General features: G+C 37.1%; 1 protein-coding gene across 1 annotated transcript in view; it reads right to left on the reverse strand.

Annotated features, from left to right (window-relative positions):
• LOC138692748 (papilin-like) overlaps window positions 1-20,228 on the reverse strand; it is a 713,385-nt gene extending 693,157 nt beyond the window's left edge. The window contains exon 1 of the mRNA XM_069815941.1: window positions 18,933-20,228. Within this exon, the coding sequence (XP_069672042.1) occupies window positions 18,933-18,961 (29 nt within the window). The 5' untranslated portion in view covers window positions 18,962-20,228. The remainder of the gene's footprint in view (window positions 1-18,932) is intronic.
• Window positions 20,229-23,032: the final 2,804 nt, after the last annotated feature.

The following is a 23,032-nucleotide window of genomic DNA, read 5'->3' on the forward strand; positions in this document are numbered from 1 at the left end:
TAAGAAACAAATTAATGAATGTGAAGTACAGAGAGCGTCAATAAAATATGAACGACTTTATTTTATTAATATTGAGAAACTTTTAGTAATTTGTTCATGGTATTGTTGGAGAACACAAGTAAGCTTAGGAATTTATGTTAAAATGTTTTTACAGTTTTAGAACCATCTGTCAGATGAAGAGAAATGTGGAGAACTTCATCGAGTCTACATCTGACACATATACCAGAGAATTATTGACAATTTTAAAAAACGACTAAAAATAAATTGTATTGTCATTCGTGGTTATCATTTTGAAAATGTTACATATGCATGAATCTCCCATGTCCTCTCTTTAACATGTGCAATAATAATTTAAATATATGAAATTACTTCGAGGTTATTAATTATTAAAATAATTCATATTTTATTGGTACTCTCGGCAAATACCACTATAGTTTATTATAATAAAAACAATGAAATAAATGTCAGGACGTGTTACTCCTTTTGCTAGTTTATTATTTATATACTTTAGAAATTTCTACTCCAGTTAATTTCATATTTCCTTTTGCTATTCATTTTACTTTATCATTGTATCAATTATGAAAAGGTTTTAAAAATCGATTACTATACTGCAGGCCTGGCTCTATTAGCTCGATTGAGTCACTGCAGACCATCCCTTAGCTCCCCAATTCACCATCCTAGGCTGAGACAGTTAACTTAGGCTTTTGTGCGGACAGGAAGGTTAGTGATGGACTGTATCAGGCTTTTACGAACTTTTGGCTCTCACTAGTCGTCTAAAATTCACAACTGATGTACAGAGCCTTACAGTACACTGCGTTTATTTATAAGGAAGTGTAAGCGAAAAGGATATGGGTGGGAGTTTCTGCCTCCATTCCACTTTCTCTCTTATGTCCAAGGCTGCTATACTGTTTTCGTATGCCATCTTTTTGTTTTCTGTGCACGGACTTTGTTCATATTCACTATACACGAGTCAATCAATTTATCTATCAATTAAACATTAAATGTATTCTTATTAACATTTGATTGATCTTCAAATATTAAATCAAAAATACAAATTAAAGACTTAGTCCAAACAGGTTCAATTATTTTCTTCCGTCGTTTTTATATTAGGTCTACGTAGGATAAACTGAAAAATGAAACAGTAAGTTGGTATTGAAGAAGAAAAATATACAGTATATATTTTTTTAATTCATCATTGCATATGTAACTATTTGCACTTTTCGTAGGAAATGTAGTTTTGTAGATTTTAATTTTTCCGGTTACATGATTTAACAGATAAAAAACCAGTTTCTTAAATAATTAAATATCACTATTTGTGAAAGTCCCAGGTTAATGTGCGGATCAATTTCTACAGAATAAATCAGTGTTACAAAAGACCTGTCTGAATGAACATACTGCTCACATTATCTATTGGTTTATTCAAACGTTACGAAAGATCTGAAAGTCTTGCAACTCTGTTAAGAAAAAAATTATCATACAAGTTTGTTCATTAAAAAAGTAGGGTTTATTTTCACAGATACTATTACTATTTCAATACTTATTTCGCTACTGTTTGGTATGAAAATTTAAATAATTAAAAAGTAATTCAAGATACAGTATTCTTGAGTAAGTTAATGTGTGTGGTTTCTTTTGCAAATTCGTAACATTAAATAACGATTTGGCTGTATAAATGCGAATTGGTCGCATTCAGTGCTGCTATGAATGTAATAAAGATTGTTCCAGAACACTGAGAAGATAACATTATTATTAGAGACGAGCATTTCATTCACTATAAAATTCCAAAATATACATGCATTCATACACTATCAAACTATGAAACATTCACGATCAAACGAAAAATACATAAAAACATATTCACTTTCATTTTTGTTCCAAATTTCTTATTTCACTTCACTTTTTTTTTTTTTGCACAGTTAACAACCAACAGCATTTCTAAATTGGTTTCTGTGAGGTTTCTGCGCTTGTCAGTCAATATGTTTTTATAGGCAGAGAACGACCTCTCTACATCGCAAGAAGTTATGAGTGCAAACTTGAATGAACCTTTTTTCTGTTGTTTAGTTTTTTTTTTCTTTTCCTTTTTCAATCTTGATTCCTGAAGCTAAAATGAGGGTCATAAAAATCGAGAAACTGAGGTGTCAACTCAAAACCATTAAAACATGCACTTACACTAAATGTAATGTATACTATATGCATGATTAAGCTAAAAATTGCCTAAATATGCATTATGCATGTTTTTATCCCCAAAAAAGGCCAAAGCATGCAAATATGCAAAGGAAAAGTAAAAATATTTGAAACCGGAAAGTAATGAAATGGATAAGTACAAATTTGAGCCATGTCCTATGTTCCTATAAAAACATGCATTTACATGGAATTCTCATCTCTAGTTATTACATATTTCATTAGCAAAGAAAAATTCCAAGTTAAACTTCTTTCTCCTTTATTTTTAATTACGTTTCATTTGTGTATGTCATTAGCTTTATCGTTATTTTATTTCATTTGCTTAGTTTGCATTTTTAAGAAGTTTATTAGTAAATTTCTTTCACTTTGAACATTATTTCATTTAATCTTATGAAGTTTATTTTACCGAGAGAAATTACAACTAACCGCTATCAGTTGCCCCGAGTATCGAAAGTTAGACTTCCCAAACGTTTAGTTTTTTAAGGCTCGGACTTCGATTCGATGTGTTGGCTATATAATATTCATATTGATGTTGCAATAATGTAAGCCTAATTATAATGGCGTAGAATACCGACATGTTTTGTGAGAAAATTTTCGCAACTTGACTTCAAGCAGCCCGAAGGTCAGTCGAAATCTGTCAAACAACGACATCAAACCTTGGGCTACAGTTTTCTTTTCCTTTTTTTCTTTTCTGGCCTCTCCATCAACACCTCAACTTGATGATAGCCTATGGTGCTGTCCCCTAATTAGATTTATTAAAATTTGCGATAAGAAATCTGTGACACTCAACAAGATCGGACGCTTATTATGCACTCAGTTGGAAGGATCTCAAAACTGTATTACTATCTCATAAATCAAAGCCATCACAAGAACGTAAGACTGTTAGTGACGTTACAAAACTCGAAAAGGTGGAGATAGGTGAAGTGGGAAACTAAGATATGGCGAGGAAAAAATTAAAAGAAGGAAAGAAATAAAGGAGAAAGTAGAGAAAGGCAGAAAAAAGAATAAAATACAGACAGACGAAAACAAAAAATACAGTGTGTTTCAGAAATACTTTGACAAACCTTGGGGGTATGTTCCTCACACCAAAACAAGGGAATAAGTTCATATAAGCATAGCCCATGTCCGAAAATCCTTAGTTTTTTAGTTATTAATGAAAGAATATAATGAAACATCTGTTAGATATTGTCAACTTGGTAGCAAGGGTTGCAACTTTAATCAATTCAAAAACTCATAACAAATGTTCAAAATGTTCTCATGTAGTAAACAAGTCTTCTTGGCAACACATAGCCAACTAGGATACAATGGGTGCATCAGCAGACTTGTATCAATAACATCATTCGATTATCTAACAAAATGAATATTATTATCGGTTACAAACTTAAGTTGTTGGATTGTACCTCGAAACGTGTTGAACGTAAACTTTCATTGTTATGAGTTTCTGAATTGATTAAAGTTGCAACACTTGCTACCAAGTTGACAATATCTAACAGATAATTCATTATGTTCTTTCATTAATAAACTAAAAGCTAAGGATTTTCGGACATATGTTTATATGAACTTTTTTTCTTGTTTTGTTGTGAGGAACAAACCCCCAATGTTTGTCAAAGTATTTCTGAAACACCCTGTATATGATACGGCAATGAAAGAAAAAAGAAGGTAAAGAGATATAAAAATAAATAGTAAAAGAACGTCGAAAAAGTTTTTTTTAATGGAGGGAAATAAATGAAAGGTACGAACAAAAGAAAAGGAAATGTAAGCAGGAGAAAAAGAAAATGAGAACGGAAAGAGAAAAAAGGATTTAAGAAACAAATAAAAGAAAGAAGAATAAAAAGTAAAGAGGCAGAAAGAAGCAAACAAAGAAATAAAATTGATCAGAATATATATTATTCATATCATTCTATGAAACTGTGTAGGAACTTTTATATCGTCAACCTTCGACGGGTTAAGAAAAGTCCTTCTACATTGTGACCATTATAACCAAAGCTCGGAACTTGGGGACTTGTGTCTTTGCACGTGACTAAGCGACCGGACTTCAATGTCAACAAACTCCCACTTCCAGCACGGAGATACTGTCAGGTCTGCTACAAAAGTTGTTTCTGGCTGCAACAACATATTGATAATATTATGGTAGGTTGAAACACGTAATTTCATAGCATATATATAATAAAAATAAACATGAGAAATATATCAAATTTACAGTTCTGCTGTGTACATTTTATTACAGTGTATGACTATCTACATCCGAAGATTTTTCGGTAGTAGACTTAAAATACTGAATTTTTTCACTGTCACTGTTTTCTGTTCGATTTTCAGCAGTTGCTAGCTGATCTCGTATCTGAGAAAGAAATATATCCTAAATTTTTCTCGAAAATAGTTTTCAATTAGTGTGTCACTAGTAGGGCAGGTCCCTCTACGTCTCGAACCATGGCTATGGACAGATTTTTCTCTAATTTGAGGGACTGCAATGTCTTTCAATGAATTCCGTTTCCAGCCTCTAGTTTGTGTGTGGCACAACTTACAAAATATAAACTCTCCATTCGAAAAAAATTATGTATCTCCTCCGAATTCTCCACGAAATTCTGTATCTGAAATTAAAAAAAAAAATGTATTTTCAAACTTCTATAATACCCATTCGAATAACACGTATTTTCTAATTCCTCAAACAGACCGTTTACCTTTAATTCTCCGAATGTCATTGGCTTCGACATAACAGTTTCTTCGTCCGTCTTCCTGTCATTAGTTGTGGCCACTTTCTTAGCACATAAGACTGTCCCTGAGCACTTGCAGCGTGAGCTTTGTGTACGTTGTACCTGTAATCTTACTCATGCACACGACACACAAGTCCCCAAGTTCCGAGCTTTGATTATAACTATCGCATTACATCTCTCATGTGAGGAAAGAGTGAGACCAGTGCAACCTAATAAGTGTATTTTCAACACGGAGATGTCAACAAGATATCCTTAACGGTCACCAGTTTTAACTGACCATTCCAGAAATCAGCAAGTCTCGTCAATCGAGCGTATTCGAAGTATCTCCCAAAATACTTCCAACGTTACCGACACCAGTAGGCCTACATGATCATAAACAGACAGCGGATTTATTTTTTTTATTTTATTGGGTTATTTTACGACGCTGTATCAACACCTCGGTAATTTAGCGTCTGAATGATATGAAGGTGATAATGCCGGTGAAATGAGTTCGGGGTCCAACACCGAAAGTTACCCAGCATTTGCTCGTATTGGGTTGAGGGAAAACCCCGGAAGAAACCTCAACCAGCTAACTTGCCCCGACCGGGATTCGAACCCGGTCCGCCTGATTTTGTGGCCAGACGCGCTGACCGTTACTCCACACGTGTGGACCAGACAGCGGATTTTCGGTCCCGATACTGAACGTCAGCTGTACGTCAGTTGCAGGGAGGTATTGAACTCATTGCTACGCTCCTTCAGAACGCCAAGGAACGTGGTCTTGCCGCTGTTCGGGACCGAAAATCCGCTGTCTGATCATGAAAGCTGCAAAGGGAAGTTGTACATTTGGCTGCCAATCGCAGCTTAAACCATACGGTACCCTGAGTCGTAGATTATGAAACTATGTTATATCAAATAAGAGAAAAAGTAAGCTGAAACCGAGGGTGTTGGTGGAATGATATTTGTAGGGATCTCTCCTATCGCAAGTTTAATTTCAGTCAAAGCCGGGCATCGAACAGAACTCGCGGAATGATAAGCCTGCGCTATAGCACTGAATTGACTGGAGAGACGGGAAGTGTGCATGCTCTAGTCTAGTCCAAACTCTGAACTGAGATTTGCTTGTAACTCGCTGGACCATTAACGTCGTGAATTAGAAAGCCCTTTAGCGGGATCTGCTAAGCCAATATCGATAACGTCTGCATTTGCACTAGCAGAAAACAAAACGATAAGAACAGAGCTATGTCTTGACTTCGCTACGAAACGAGACAGGAGTCCAAACATACCCGCCTATACAGAAATAAGGCCAATGCATTGCTTAGTCGTCTTTAAGTATGCTAACTAAAGAGTATGTCCTATGGTTCAGTCTACACACTTAGTTACAACATATTCAAATTCCTACGATTGAGTAACATTTAATTCGGTAATTTAATAACGCTGTATCTACCACTAATAGATTTCAAAAAGACATATAACTCGGTTAAGAGAGAATTGAATTTGGTATTCCTAAGAAATTAGTTCGATTAATTAAAATGTGTTTCAGTGAAACGTACTGCAGAGTTCGTATAGGCCAGTTTCTATCTGATGCTTTTCCAGTTCGCTGTGGGTTAAAGCAAGGAGATGTACTATCACCTTTACTTTTTAACTTTGCTTTAGAATATGCCATTAGGAAAGTTCAGGATAACAGACAGGGTTTGGAATTCAACGGGTTACATCAGCTTCTTGTCTATGCGGATGACGTGAATATGTTAGGAGAAAACCCACAAACGATTAGGGAAAACACGAAAATTTTACTTGAAGTAAGTAAAGCGGTAAGTTTGAAAGTAAATTCCGAAAAGACAAAATATATGATTGTGTCTCGTGACGATTTATTTTTTTCTTTTATTAGGTTATTTTAGGACGCTGTATCAACATCTAGGTTATTTAGCGTCTGAATGAAATGAAGGTGATAATGCCGGCGAAATGAGTCCGAGATCCAGCACTGAAAGTTACCCAGCATTTGCTCGTATTGGGTTGAGGGAAAACCCCGGAAAAAACCTCAACCAGGTAACTTGCCCCGACCGGGATTCGAACCCGGGCCACCTGGTTTCGCGGCCAGACGCGCTAACCGTTACTCCACAGATATGGACTCTCGTGACGAGAATATTGTACGAAATGGAAATATAAAAATTTGAAATTTATCCTTCAAATACTTTAGAGCAACAGTAACAAATATAAATGACACTCGAGAGGAAATTAAACGGCGAATAAAAATGGGAAATGCGTGTTATTATTCGGTTGAGAAGCTTTTGTCATCTAGTCTGCTTCAAAAAATCTGAAAGTTAGAATTGATAAAACAGTTATATTACCGGTTGTTCTGTATGGTTGTGAAACTTGCACTCTTACTTTGAGAGAGGAACAGAGATTAAGGGTGTCTGAGAATAAGGTTCTTAGGAAAATATTTAGGGCTAAGAGGGATGAAGTTACAGGAGAATGGAGAAAATTAGGCCTACACAACGCAAAACTGAACGCATTGTTTCTTTACCTGACATAATTAGGAACATTAAATCCAGACGTTTGAGATGGGCAGGGAATGTAGCACGTATGGGCGAACCCAGAAATGCATATAGTGTTAGTTGGGAGACCGAAGGGAAAAAGATCTTTGGGGAGGCCGAGACGTAGATGGGAGGATAATATTAAAATGGATTTGTGGGAGGTGGAATATGATGATAGAGAGTGGATTAAACTTGCACAGGATAGGGATCGATGGCGGGCTTATGTGAGGGCGGCAATGAACCTTCGGGTTCCTTAAAAACCATTTGTAAATAAGTATCAACCACTAGGTTATAATCAGCATTCATGCAATTCGGCAGGAAATTAAAGGAAAACACTGTGTTTGCGTGTAACATCTACAATATACAGGAATTATGGTGAATACGTAAATGCTGAAGAAAACGGATACTGGGACTCCTCTCTGCGAAATAATTTATTTCTTTTGTTACATACGTACTTTTCAACGTGTTTAATAACATTACTTGAATTATAATGTATATCGCGGGTCTAGATAACTACTAATCTAATGTTTTGAGATAAATAGGAAGTAGCATTTGTACATAAATTATTTAGCTTAAGAAACCATAATGTATTTCTAAGCGGACTACTTAAATAACCCACTAAAGTATGTAACAAAAAATCGTTAAAATATCCAGTTACCTAGTTACAGTATTAGACCAGCGATATTCAGAACATTTCCATGTAGGCCCATTATGCTGTACCGACGCCCGCTTACATGAGTCAGACAAACAGAAATATACCAGGGCGGTCTTAGTCCTCAGTTGCGCTATGGAACAGATTTCGCAATGACAAGGGATTATACATCACTCCCCATTGAAAGAGAACTCGAGTTAAATCTCGAATAGCCTCCAAACATTCTGGATTTGTTTTGAAACCATTGTCACTTGAATTCACTCGACGCATACAAACTGTCAATTCAAATAATTATTTAAGATTTTTTTTGGAAATGAATGCGTTTGAGCCCATTCGACGGATATGAATGCTCTGTCATTTCAAATGTTTACAGTTTTTTTGTGAAGGTGACTGATTATTATTATTATTATTATTATTATTATTATTATTATTATTATTATCCTCACAATCCTGACGAGGAAGGGCGAACCCTAGAGGTTCGTAGTCATTCACAAACAGAGAAACACACTACTTAATCGTACCTTTGGTAGTATTGTGCAACGTCATCATTTAAGATAATATAGAACAAACACACGACAAAAGTCATATTCAGCTACTGTGAAATGATAATAAAGCTCCACATCCTTGTCGGAAATCGAACCTGGATCTACTAGATATTCAACGAACGCGTTAGACCGTACCTGCACAAACAGCGCTCAACGACCGCGCGCGCTCTTTCGGAGCGGGAGAGCCGTATTTACCGCTCGCCGAAACGGAGAGGAAGATACGTCAGAATGACATAGACTTGCTATAGGTAGAGGAGAGGGAAACTATGATTCAGTTATCTAGTGGAGTGCAGTGTGTAGGCCTATTCTCGGTAACTGTTTCACGTTGCTTACCTCTGCTACAGTACAGTATGAAGGTATCTAAAAGACGAAACGTAACTTTTAACATTTAACGATTTACAGCTCGAACTTATTGATCTTCAATGTGACCTAAGGGCTAAAGATCGTTTTAATAATACTACTAGCCTGGTTGAGTTTTACAAGACTAAACATTAGCAATAATATCCACGACTACACAGGCTGGCTGTGAAAATGATTGCTATGTTTGGCTCAACATTTATATTTGTGAGCAACTGTTTTCTATAATCAACTTTAATAAAGGCAGACATCGAACATCTGTAACTAATGTTTCATTACGATCAGTAGGCTACTGTTCCTTTCAGCTGCCAACAGCATAAAACCCCGTTTTGACGTACTGATAAATAAAAAATATAACAAAATGATATTGTACATTTAAGTAGCTATAGTATTTCTATTATTTCTGTAAAATAAATATTTCTTTATTAATTAATAATAGTCAAAGATAGTTTTACAAACACTGAACTGGAATTTATTTCATAAAAACTCTTACTAGTAGCCTACTGTATATCCTTTTGCGTATATTTTGTACGAGATCACCTCTTCTTCCAGTCCACCCTTATACAGAGCGCAGCTAATATCTGCATTCCGCTCATGAGCTGTGAACCAGCTCGGAGAGCGCAAACCTTGTGCAGGCCTGCGTTAGACCTTGATCCATTCTTAAGAGAGGTCAGGAAATCAAGTTAATATGCTCTGAAACCTAATGCTATCTAGCTCGCGTTTCACGGGCCCAACCCGAAATGAATCCGTGCACTTATTTTAAGTTTACGTTGGCCCTATATGCGAAGGTTGTTCCAGTCGGACAGGTGGCCAGGGTAACATTCCTTAATCCGAAGCTGACAGATAGACCATCCTACTTCAGCCTTGACATCCACGTAGAAGTAGGTCCTACCTGATAAACTCCAGGGTCCGTCCGAAGTCACAAGCCTTTAAATCCTGTACAGATTAAAGTATGTAATATAACTGTACGTACCGGTACTCGTATTTTAACAGCTTATTTCGTGGATAGAGTACAACAAAAATTCTCATAACATATTAGTCCCAAATGAATACTTTTCTCAGAAAAAAAATATTTTCCCCTAAAAGTTAACATTGTTTTACTCGATAAGTACTATCCGTACGATTCTGTTTTTTTCTACCCTTATCATTAGATAACTGATCAGGAATGAGGGATGGATAGAACAGAGAAAAATTCTCTCCGGCGCCGGGTATTCAGCTCTACGTGCTGACGCTTTATCCACTAAGCCACAGTGGATTAGTGGATAAAGGGTCAGCACGTAGAGCTGAAAACCCGGATTCGAGTCCCAGTGCCAGAGAGAATTTTTCTCTGTTCTATGCATTCTTCATCATATGTTAACGCAGAATTCATGCACGAAATTGTTTGTTTGTTTGTTTGGTTCGTTTGGTTCGTTCGTTCCGTTCGTTCGTTTGTTTGTTTGTTTTTTTTGTTTTTTGTTTGTTTGTTTTTTGTTTGTTTATTTATTTATTTAATGTCTATAGTAGGTCAAAGCCACAATTGAATAGACAATACAAATCGTATGTACTTCGGTACATCATAATAATATGATCAGGAATGATTTATCCCTTTGCGATTTTTAAATAAAATGTTCGGTTTTCTTGCAAATTAAATGAATGTATTAACGCGTATTAACGCGTATCGATATTTCCTGCCATTAGGAAGTCTGACAATCCTTCCGCATTGACTTAAAGACGGACGGAACTCTGTTATTCAGATCGAGTGTGTTTTCGTAGGTGAATAGGCGAAGCGCTGTTGACATACTACGCAGACTTTCAGCCTAATTTTCCATTTAACCATGCACTTAATTACAAAACGCATAATAGATTTTTATATTTATTTTAATGTTTTCTATTGCCCCTTTAATCTGCACAGTTATATGACTTCCACCCTATATAAGCATCGAAAATCCTTCCTATCTCCAACACTTGTTCCCAGTCTACTGCTAAACATTACAGACAGACAATAGATGAAATGAGGGGGATGTAGAATGAAGGTAAATGGGAATGACGCCTGGTTTGTCCACCATAAATTCCATTATGACTAGGCCGGGAATCGAACTCGGGTCTCCGGGATGGAAAACAAGCGCACTAGAGCAGACACACGGCTAATATTAGCTGTTCTCTCTTCTGATCACAACTGGTTTGAAAATACGTATTCCAATCTATATAATAACATAGCCTACTACAGTCAGTCGTTTTCGGAAGTCATATCATAAAGAAACGCTGCACTTACAGAAAGAAACTGTTAATTGCTGATTTCAAATCCCATTAAACTTGAAGTTGGCAGCGAATGCCGATGTAATTTATACTGTTATCAAATAGCATGAGTTAAATCCTCGAACCTACAATCAATCAACGAACCAATCGGGCAGTTTTACTTTCGCTACCTACTAATAACAAGGTTCTATTTGAAGCATTATCATTTTCTCTTGTATTGTAATTGGTTTCATGGAAGGTACTATGCAGTTGCTATGGAGAAGATTAAAAGCGTTTCAGAAAGATTGTTATACACAATGTAATCTCACTCTGATATCCTATCCTATGATACAAAAGGCACTTGCCAAATGGGAAAACAATATCAATTTAAAGTGACAAATGAGGACCATTGCAAAGACAACAAGGACCACTGTAAGGACCATGACAAATACAAGGACCACGGCAAGGATCACGATAAAGACCATGACATGGGCCATGACAAGGATCACGATAAATACCAAGAGAAGAATCACGACACGGACCACAATAAGGATCACGACATGGACCAATATAAGGCTCATGGCAAGGACTACGACATGGATCATTACAATGATCAGGGTAAGTACCACAAAAGGACCACGACATGGACCAGGACAAGGTTCAAGGTAATGATAACGATAAGGATCACAAGAACCACGATATGGACCATGACGAGAGTCGCGAACAAGGACCACTTAAGAATCATGACAAGGACCACGACATGGACTATGACAAGGGTCACAGTAAGATCCACGACAAGGACCACGATAAGAACCACGATATGGATCATGACGAGGATCACGGTAAGAACCACGAAAAGAACCACGATAAGCGTCACGACATGGACCATGACGAGGATCACGACATGGACTATGACGAGGATCACGGTAAGAACCCCGATAAGGATCACACGGACCACGGATTGGACCATGACAGGGATCACGGTAAGGATCATGATAAGGATCACGACAATAACAACATGGACCATGTCAAGGATCAGTGTAAGGACAAGGACCATCATAAAGATCACGATAAGGACCATGATTATAACCTCGACATGGGCCATGAGAAGAATCGCGGTAAGAACCAAGACAAGGATCATCATAAGAATCATGATAAGGACCACGACAATGACCACATGAACCATGTCAAGAATCATTGTAAGGACCATGACAAGGACAGACAAAGATTCCGATAACGACCATCATAGCGACCACGGCATGGGCCTTGACAAGGTTGACGGCAAGAACTACAAGGACCATGGTAAGGATCACGAGAAGAATTACGATTATTACGACATGAACCATGTCAAGGATCACGATAAGGACCACGACATGGATCATGATAAGGATCACGGTAAGAACTACGACGAGGACCATGATAAGGACCACGACAACGATCACCATAAAGACCATAACAAAGACAACAAGGACTAAGATAAGGAGCCCGATAACGGTAATGAGAAAGAAGACATGGACTGCGACAAGCACCATGGTCCATGTCGAGATTATTGTCATGGTCTTGTCTCGGTCCTTGATGAGGCAATGAGGTCCGCATCACACTCCAGTCGCATTTTACTTCCGGGAAAGATCAGGTATAGAATTTGACAGAAGGTTGATTGAACTCCTGTGCCTTTCTGGAATTTTGCGCAAAGAGAAAATACCATTACCACCAGGGATGGAAACCGGAACCTTCCAGTCCGCAGGCAGATGGTTTAATAAACAGAGTGCAATAACTTTTACTAAAAATAACACAAAAGGGAATTTACTTGAAATCGACTCTATGATATTTATTCCCAGCAGTAGAGATAGTCAGGTCTTTAAAAGAGTTTGGCCGAGAGAAATTAAACATTATCTACAAAATAATACAATCATGACGTTCCTTAGACGTAATTTTAGATTTTTTAACTTGCTGATGATATAGTGAACAGAAATTTTTCAGACACTATACATATGAGAGGGGATTCAAGTGACCCAGTCAGCACAAAATCTCGCCTACACAGAGACGAACAAGACGTTACACTGACAGCGGACGGAACGTCTATACGCGAGGAGAGATTCAAACTCATGACCATGACCTTCATTCAGAATCATCAAGGCTGAGCTGAAAGTACTACGTAACATTTTAACAGTAGAGGTCTGACAGACAGCATTACTTACTTCGTTTCTGTACTCTTCTGAGGCTGAATTATTGTCGATGTTAATAATTATTTTACATTACTTTTCAACTACAAAGGCTATTCAGACATGAATTTGTTGCAATCACTGATTTGTTAACAAAGATAGAATATAGGTTATCACGCATTACGCAAAAGAGTTATCGCTTAAGGCAATTGAGGAAGTAGGCTACTATAATTTTTAGATTTTATGCAACTTTCAATTTGTGAATAAGATTGTGTTAATTCCTAGATTTCCGAATCAATGTCATGCATTTATGAATCAGGGATTGCAGAAACAGCACATGTCACTATTTGTGGGGAAATGAGTTTATTCGAGTTCCATGGACTGTTTATATAGGGCTATTATTCCATGCAGAAACCACAAATGTCATTATAGCCGTCTCACATTTGGAGACCTGTGAAATCCTGGAAGCGCGCAGAAACAACTAATGTCAAAGACATGTGCCGACACATTGGTTCTGATTCCAGACGGCAGACATCTACGACACAAGGATACAAAAATTTATCCCACTGAATGACAAATGTCTCAATTCTGGTGGTCAATATGTTGAAGAATAACTCAACAATTGCTATATCTGTTCCAATAAAACTTTCCATGAAATTTTGTTCTCTTTCTGTAAACGGCCCCAGGGAAACTTATTTTTTACGGTCCTCGTTATTGCGCTCGAGTGGCCAAAATTTGTGTAAACACTTCTTTTGACATATTAAAATGATGGAAGAAAAAAAGATTAATTTTTTTATTTGCCCCCATGAGAATGTTTGCTTGTAAGTACAAAGGAGAATACCATATTTGCCTTCTTCATTGGCATATCTAGACAAAATCGCGTCAATTCAAAGAGAGAAGCTTGACGATATACGCAAACTAATGCGTTACATACCACATGAATATCAAGAATTTTACAATAATATTCTTCAATGGCCTATTGTGGAAAAATAAGTTCATTTATATGGTGAACTTATGTATTAAGTACACAGTAGGCCTATGCATATATTACATCCCTAATTTGACAAACTTTGGTTGAACTGAAATTATTATACTGAAATTTTGATTCCTTGCAGAAACAGCACATGTCAAGCTAATATATATTTTGATTTATTTAATTAACAATTCATTAGATTCCAATAAATTTAGTATGAAACGACACATCTATTAGGCTTCTGTCTGAAGAAGCCAGTACTATAACCAATGATGTTGTCTACTACCAGTAATACAGTTTTTTGTGTCTAGCTTTCATGACGTGCTGTTTCTGCAATCCCCGATTCATATGTGAATATAGTAGAACAGAAATTATACATACATTGCATTATAAAAATTTGTCCTAAATCCAGTGCACGGGTCTTTTGACCGTACGTGCTTTGTAGGTTTCTCCGTCCTTAGCTATGATTAAAATCCAACCACTCTCCATAAAACACACAGATTAATAGGCAACTGATACATACAAAACACATTATAGCATATACCATAACTTAATAACAAACATGAAATTGGTAACTAATGACTCATTAGTAATGAGTGATTCATTATTCGTCTTTCGAGAAACATTTGTCATTTGTTAGATTAAGTAGTGGCCTTGTGTCATGCTGACCACATTACCGGACACTTATATGTAAAGTTGGTTTATAATTCTCAAAAGAGTGAGAACAATCCAGTAATTAAAGGTGGTGGGATAGTGGTGGTGGTGATGATTATTACAGTTGGTAAAGTAATAGCAAAATAATGACACTGGAAACCAAGTGCATTGAGATGATCGGGCTGCACAGCGCTCTTATGTACCAGCACCGTAAAAACACTCAGACGAATACGAACCCTGTTCTATCACTCGAAAATACGACGAATCAACCAACTGATTAAGAACATTCCCCATTCAGTTTCATCATAATTATAATTTCAATACAAACAAAACAGAAATTCCCCTTAAGTAACGAAATTTCATTAAGTCAAAACCATTAAATATACATTAAGCCTGACAGCGCTTCAGAAACTGGAATAAGCTTGGGCGTCGTAAGAAACATTCATTGCGAGTCATTAAGGTGCAGAGGCGATTAAATTTCTTCACAGCGTACAGCCAGTCTCGTTCGGAAACGTAAACCTCTGGCTTACGCTAACAATTAAAGGGGAATAGGCCTATGTTTCAAGATACTCCATTTCATGAAGTTATGAATCCTTAATCACATAATCTGTAGAAAAGTGGCCAGAAAATAAGAAATCGGTAATTACTGACAGAAAGCTCAGTTAAGATACCTCAACCAATCTAAAAACCAAAAATCTTTTCCTTCTACCTCTGTCACTTTCTTCTTCCTCTTATCATATTCCTTCTGCTTCGTCCGTTATTTTCAACCGTCTCCTACTCTTGTTCATTTATCTTTTTCGCACCTCATCTTTTCTTTCTTCTTCCTTTTATATTTCTTCTCGTTCCCGTCTGCATCTTGTTCTTCGTTCCCTCCGTCTATACCAGTTCTCTTCCAGACAACCATTACTGCTTCCTCTCGTCCTCTTCCGTCTCCCTCTCGTCCTATTCCGTCTCCCTCTCGTCCTCTTACGTCTTCCTCTCGTCGTCATCAGTCTCCCTCTCGTCCTCTTACGTCTTCCTCTCGTCGTCATCAGTCTCCCTCTCGTCCTTTTTCGTCTCCTTCTCGTCCTTTTTCGTCTACCTCTCGTCCTCTTCCGTCTCCCTCTCGTCCTCTTACGTCTTCCTCTCGTCCTCTTACGTCTTCCTCTCGTCCACTTACGTCTTCCTCTCGTCCTTTTTAGTCTCCCTCTCGTCCTTTTTCGTCTCCCTCTCGTCCTTTTTCGTCTCCCTCTCGTCCTATTCTGTCTCCCTCTCGTCCTTTTTCGTCTACCTCTCGTCCTTTTTCGTCTCCCTCTCGTCCTCTTTCGTCTCCCTCTCGTCCTCTTCCGTCTCCCTCTCGTCCTCTTCCGTCTCCCTCTCGTCCTCTTCCGTCTCCCTCTCGTCCTTTTTCGTCTCCCTCTCGTTCTATTCCGTCTCCCTCTCGTTCTATTCCGTCTCACTCTCGTCCTTTTTCGTCTCCCTCTCGTCCTATTCCGTCTTCCTCTCGTCCTCTTCCATTTCGTCCGTCCTCTCTCGTTTTCTTTTCTTCTTTCTCTCCTTCTTCCTTTCCTGTCTACCACTCGTCCTTTTCTCTCTGTCTCTCATCCTCTCCAGTCTGCCTGTCGTCCTTATCCGTCTCTCTCATCTCCCACTCATTTCTTCCCGTCTTCCTCTTGTCCTTTTCGTTCTACCCCGCCTCTCTTTCGTCCTCCCCTTCTCTCTTTTTCGTCTTCTCTCGTCTCCCTCTTTCTCTCGTCTCATTATCACATCACCCTTCTTCTCACTCTCCCCTTTCTATCCTTTTCTCCTCCTTTGTTTCCTTCTCTATCATTGCCTTCCCCACTTTCTCAGTTCTCGTTTCCTCTCCTCGTCCCTTCTCTATTCTCTTCTTTTTTCCACTTATTTCCCCTCCCCTTCCTTCGACTCATTTTCCACAACCTCCTTCTTTACCTTTATACCTTTATCCTTATCCTCTTTTTTTCTTTTTCTGCCTTATTTGTCCAATTTCTTATTTTCACTTCTCACCTAAAACACACTTTTTACTGGTAGTACTTTCAGTAGTTAAATTTTTACTAACATAAATTCTAGTCAATCCCCATCTAATCTGATCACAGATCCACTCTTTCATTAGCAAAAACATTATATCCTAATCCTACCAAAGTCAATCTTCTTCATAGGTTGACACTTCTTTCCAGTACCTATCACATTTATCTAAGCATTGAAGCGTCTAATGCGTGCATAGTTTCTGAAACATAACTAGGATGTATTCTCAACCAGGATCTCTCACATACATTCTGACAACTTTTAATGGTCATCAGATTTCGCTATCTCCGTATACTAGCGTATCTCATCAACTGAACCGACGGATCCTGTGGCATCATGTTTCTTCGAGAGGATCTAGGGCACTGTAAGTAACAACTCTGTGAGCTCCAAGCCTGTTGGCCACTTATCTCACTCTATGTGTCACTGTTCCACTGAAAGATCTTAGAAAATGTTGGATAATAATAGCAGTTCGGCCGCCTGAAGAAGTAAGCAATTATATTGCTAGTGATGTGCATGACAATCCTAACTATTCCTGGGGTCAGAACCTGGGACTATGTGAGTGAAGTTGTCAGACTGAGCTGCAGTCGAGTCATGGTTTTGTAAGAAGCCCACGAAAATCAAAGAATCTATGGCCGAGAAGTGAACGTTTAAATTTTGGAAAATGGAAGCAAACAAGAGAACTCCAAGATACATCTTCTTCCCCCGACCTAATTAATATCACAGCACACTCTTTTTTTTAAATTGTCAGTAGAGCCAATTAAAATAACATTTTAAAGACACGTGCTGACGAAAGTATAATTTTCATTCTGGATCTAGACCGCAAAGCTATTCCGAAATATTTACACCGACTGCAGTATCCCAAAATCCGACGATAATAAATGCCGCAAGAAATATAGGCCTACGATCTCAATCGTGCTGAATTTCCCAATAAAAAGATTATAGCGAAAAGAGTCTAAATTTAAGTTGTTTTGTATGAAAATATTATGTTCTTAATTGTTTAATATAGGCCTAAAGTAAGTTAAAAAAATAAAAGTTAACATGTCTTCACAGAAAATAGAAAGAGAAAAATACATAGGCCTACCCACAGTTTTATCCACTTTTCATTCAGTTCATCTGAAATAAATTTTTTATTTTAGTGGGTTATTTTACGACGCTTTATCAACAGCTTAGGTTATTTAGCGTCTGAATGAGATGAAGGTGATCATGCCTGTGAAATGAGTCCGGGGTCCAACACCGAAAGTTACCCAGCATTTGCTCATAGCCTATTGGGTTGAGGGAAAACCCGGGAAAAAACCTCAACCATGTAACTTGCCCCGACCGGGAATCGAACCCGGGCCACCTGGTTTCACGACCAGACGCGCTAGCCGTTACTCCACAGATGTGGACTCTGAAATAAATGTCTTCTGGTTTTATATTCTCAATATAGCTTAGAAACTATCTTAAATACTCGTATAGAAATGTGACAAGAAGTCTGAATTTTAGGTTCACACTTCAAGGTGAAATGCGTATGAAAATTTGTTTGTAATTTTTCAGAGAAAAGTCTTAGAAAGGTTTTCATTGGTAAGTTATTTCACTATGAAAGCAGATATATCTTTAATGACAACGTAAAATACTTTTGAATATGTTTTACGCTTTTCTGTTTAAAGATGCAAAGAAGAAAATACGAAAATGGCAAGTTCTTAAAGTACTTTGTTAGAAAACAGTCTGTTCTTAATTATAATGTAATTTACGGGCCTTCAACGTAATAAAGTTCAACACTAATATTAGAAACTATTTTCACAGAAATGTATAATTCGGGAATGAGGTAAAAGCAAATAAATTTCTAATTTAGTTTTCGGTTACAGCCAAGCATTTAGCTAAAAAAACCATCAGGGCACAATTTTTACCGAAAAAAAAGTATATTTATTACGCAGAAGACCCGTTTATTGAAGTACAACAGAAATGTTCAGTACTTTACCTCAGCACCCAGCTGATTTCTCGCCTCATGTTTTGATTTCCTTTTGTTATTGTTATTTTTGTTTCTTCTGTTCAACGCGTTTTCTCGGTGAAGTCCTTGACCAAGGCCCAAAGGAGGAGTAACGAAGGGGGAGAATGATAGAGGGGGTGGGGGGATCCGGTGACTTTGCGGCTCGGCGAGCTGGACTGAAGAGAGAGCAGTCAGATCTTGGAAGCGCGTGGACCAGTTTAAATGGTCCGACGGGTGCCGTCGCGGCGCAACAAGTTGTTGCGATGGCAACCAACACACGGACTCGATCACAAACAAAACAAATACCACCACATCTTCACATCTCAATCATAACTTCAGTGTTTTTTTTCTTATATGATGTCCTATTACTCCAATAGCAGGCTGTTATTTATAATATCAACCGAAAAGATAGAAATAAAACGAAACCTTGTGGCACTTTACAAGCTACATTCCTTAACATTACATGCTCGGCACATCATAAAAACACACGGATATCAAATCAATCATAAACACGACGTTTGCTTGATGGACGATCTCTCTCTACTTTATCACGGGTTAGTTTGACATGTAGTTTATTTATTAGTTTTCAAGTGGAGAAGCAGAAAACAAATTAAAAATCAAATACAGGATATAAAGATGATTTAATTTGAAGCGAAATAACACATAAATTTCACTTTAATGGAAGAAAACGAAAATAAGGTTCTTTCTAATGACTTTTTCAATGAGAAAATTATAAAATAACACTGTTCTGATCACTTGAGATATTATTCGGTAATACTGAATATCTGTATAGATTTAATACAATAATTCATAGACACTTGATATGTCATCAAGATTCACTAGCGGGCACGAGATATGTAACACTAAAACATCACACCATTTAACGAGAATTCATAACTTGAAAATGTGTGTTGTCACGGTCTTTTAACAAAGTCAGAACACACTTTAAAAATTTTGCATTTCCACGAAAATACAAACTTTTCAAAATAATTCTCTCGATAAAAGTACAGTGTATAGGTTACACGTTTTAGTAAGTAATTGCTGAAAAGGGCGTATGAAGATATGTATTGCAGATTGTCATGAAATGTGTTCGTAATAAAATTTTTATTTTTTTGCAAAATGTCAAAATTCACTTCCTACTAAACACATGTTGATTTAATTCGAGAGCCAATCTGCCGGGCTGGCGGGAATACCGCCGCCACCATGGTGCCCTACTCCTCGTTTTTGGCCACTTTTTTGACCCCTCCGCCGTCTTCCCGCTGTCTCTCGCTTTGCACACATACACACACAAGTAGTTACCCAAGGTGACTGAAGCTCCGATGGCCATGTGCTGGCTGTGTACAGGAGGCTCTGGCGCACGCGCTCAGAGACATCTGTGAGCCGGAGCGTGCACCAACCAACCGCCGCCTGGCGCCGGAGTGACGTCACGTTGGTTACTAAGTGACAGGCTATTTTATTTATTTATTTAGGTTTACTCTCCCCTCCCCCATTTTCTCGTAGGATAATTTGTTAATAAGATGTTTAGTGCTAGAGTAAGTAATGGCAACTCTCCAGAACACTTTGTTATGTAGATTCTAATATAAACTTCAATTATTTTGTTCTATATAAAGAGCCAAACATCATGGCAAAAATTGAAACGTTGATTTCCCTAGACTAAACATATTGAAAATGTTCCAGAAGCATAAATTACAAAATATTTATTTAAACAAACTCCACAGCAAAGAATACATTAGCAAAAGGTATAAAACGTCAAATAGTTCTCAAAATTTCCAAAATAGCAGCTGAAAAATGTCTCATCTCAGTAGACATGAATATGTATAGCTTATAACTATAATAATACTAAGCTTAATAATAATAATCATTATTACTAATAATAATAATACTATTACTATTACTAGCAATAACTCGCTGAATTCTAAAAAAAAAAAAAATCCCTACATATGTGTGTATCAAAATGTCTAATATTGAGCGTTTAGCGTAATTTTGTTAATTAAATTCATATGAAAACTCTAAAAGCTGTAACATGTACGAAAATGACAAGAACTACTCCACTTTGTGAATGAATACATTCGTTTTTGCAAACATTTTCAAGCTGGACTTATATAGAATCTCGAAGGCCGTCGAAAGTTGCATTGTCATAAAGAAGACCTATTTAAACATGAACAAATGAAAGTACATCTACAATATATTACAACAGTTATTTTTTAACAATATTGATAGAACTTCCTGAACTAACTTGCTTTCTTAAATTTAATCAATTTTTTAGATAACAAAACTGGTAGTGTCCAAGGCTCCTATACACACATGAAATAAATTTTATATTCTCTCCTTCCTCCATTCGGGGATTCGGAGACTGAAATCTCTGCATATAATGTGTGAGTCAAATGTTCAGTACTGACTGCATGGTGTAATTTTCCTAATGAAATTCACAGGAAAACTCTACAAGCTGCAATAATTTATTAAAAATAGCTACAGTACTTAATTTTTTGCCTGTGAATATATTTTTTTTATTATGACGAACTGTTCCAATCGCAATTGGGCTATGCCTTCTTTTAACAATTCGACTTAAATAGTTCAAATTCGAGTTTTTGTGAGCTGTTTCATTTTGTGTACCGGCATATCTAGACCACCGCGGTCTAGAGAAGACCACGATGACTTAAAGGAAGACCGGCAAGTCCAAGGGCTGATATACGTGAGGAAAGTGGTATGAGGTCAGAAAATAGAAATGTTATTGTGAATGGTTTTTAAGAACCAATAGCAACAGAGGAAGCGATAGCATGATCTACCATAGTTTTACGAAATATCGTAAGGATATTTTTGTATCTTCCCTTGGAAATATGGCTGACATGTGTATTTTCTGCAAAGCCCGTCACTTTAGTTGAGTAGAAATGCACTAAAAGCGATGTTTTAAATTTGAATGCATTTAACGGTATATTGCCGTTACGTGTATAATAATAATAATAATAATAATAATAATAATAATAATAATAATAACAGCCTATAATCGTTCAAGAAATGAGTCTCTCGGTACTCTTCGATTTAATTCATGTGAGAATTTTCAATCAATACTAAACATATTCAACTCAGAAACATAGTCACAATATATATATATATATATATATATATATATATATATATATATATATTCTGTATATGTACAGTATAAATGAAGAGTCCACTGCAAGAATGATGGATGTCATTTGGAATATATTTTGCAGGAGAAGCGATTGGAAGTTTGAAACGCTTAGCGCTCAAAGCTTAACTGAGATTTTCCGATCATTACTGGACAATGACTATCAGTGTTAATGCCATGTAACTCTCTATGTACAGCTGTCAAAAGAAAAAGTGGCCGCTCTCCTGGAACAAAGTTCCCTTCGGGTATCTTCGCTATAATTCGGAGACAGGCGATGTTACATGTTGTTGGACCACGTTACCTGATATCTACAGTTATAATTGAAGTATTCTCTCTGTGATTCGATAGCGTAATGGTAGCGTTCAGGCCTCTTATTCATGAGGTCCTGCGTTCGACTACAACCTCGTGCTTTTTATGTTCTTTTTTTGTTATGTTTTTGAGAAAGACAAACTCCTTTCTCTTTACGATTATTTTAGTAATTAACATCAGGTTCATTAATATATTATGCCATGACTTTATCATTATGATATTGTGGCTGCAAATGGAAAGAAAAAAGATTTTATTCTCAATAAAAATATCTTTCGTGGCATAAACAAAACAAATTTACTGGCGTCGGCCTTAAAACATTCAAACAATTAAGCGTTCAAAAAACAAAACAAAAAGCCACAATTCAATATTTAGTCTATCTTCCTCTTATCTCGATCATCTTGCAGTCGAGTGGGCATGGAATCGACTAGTCTTTGCAAATAGCGACTCTTCTTAAACATGATATTCCAGGCATTCTGAACATACCCACATACATAAGTGTTCTGTCCATGGGCAGGTCTTTCATTGCAAACCCAGCAATCTCCAATCTTTCCTATTTTCTGCCTTCCTCTTAGTCTCCGCATATGATCCACATATCCTAATGTCGTATATTATTCTTTTCAACCAGAGACCCAACAAATTCCTTTTTCTC

Source organism: Periplaneta americana, chromosome 17 (genome assembly GCF_040183065.1).
Source record: "Periplaneta americana isolate PAMFEO1 chromosome 17, P.americana_PAMFEO1_priV1, whole genome shotgun sequence".
Lineage (NCBI taxonomy): Eukaryota > Metazoa > Arthropoda > Insecta > Blattodea > Blattidae > Periplaneta > Periplaneta americana.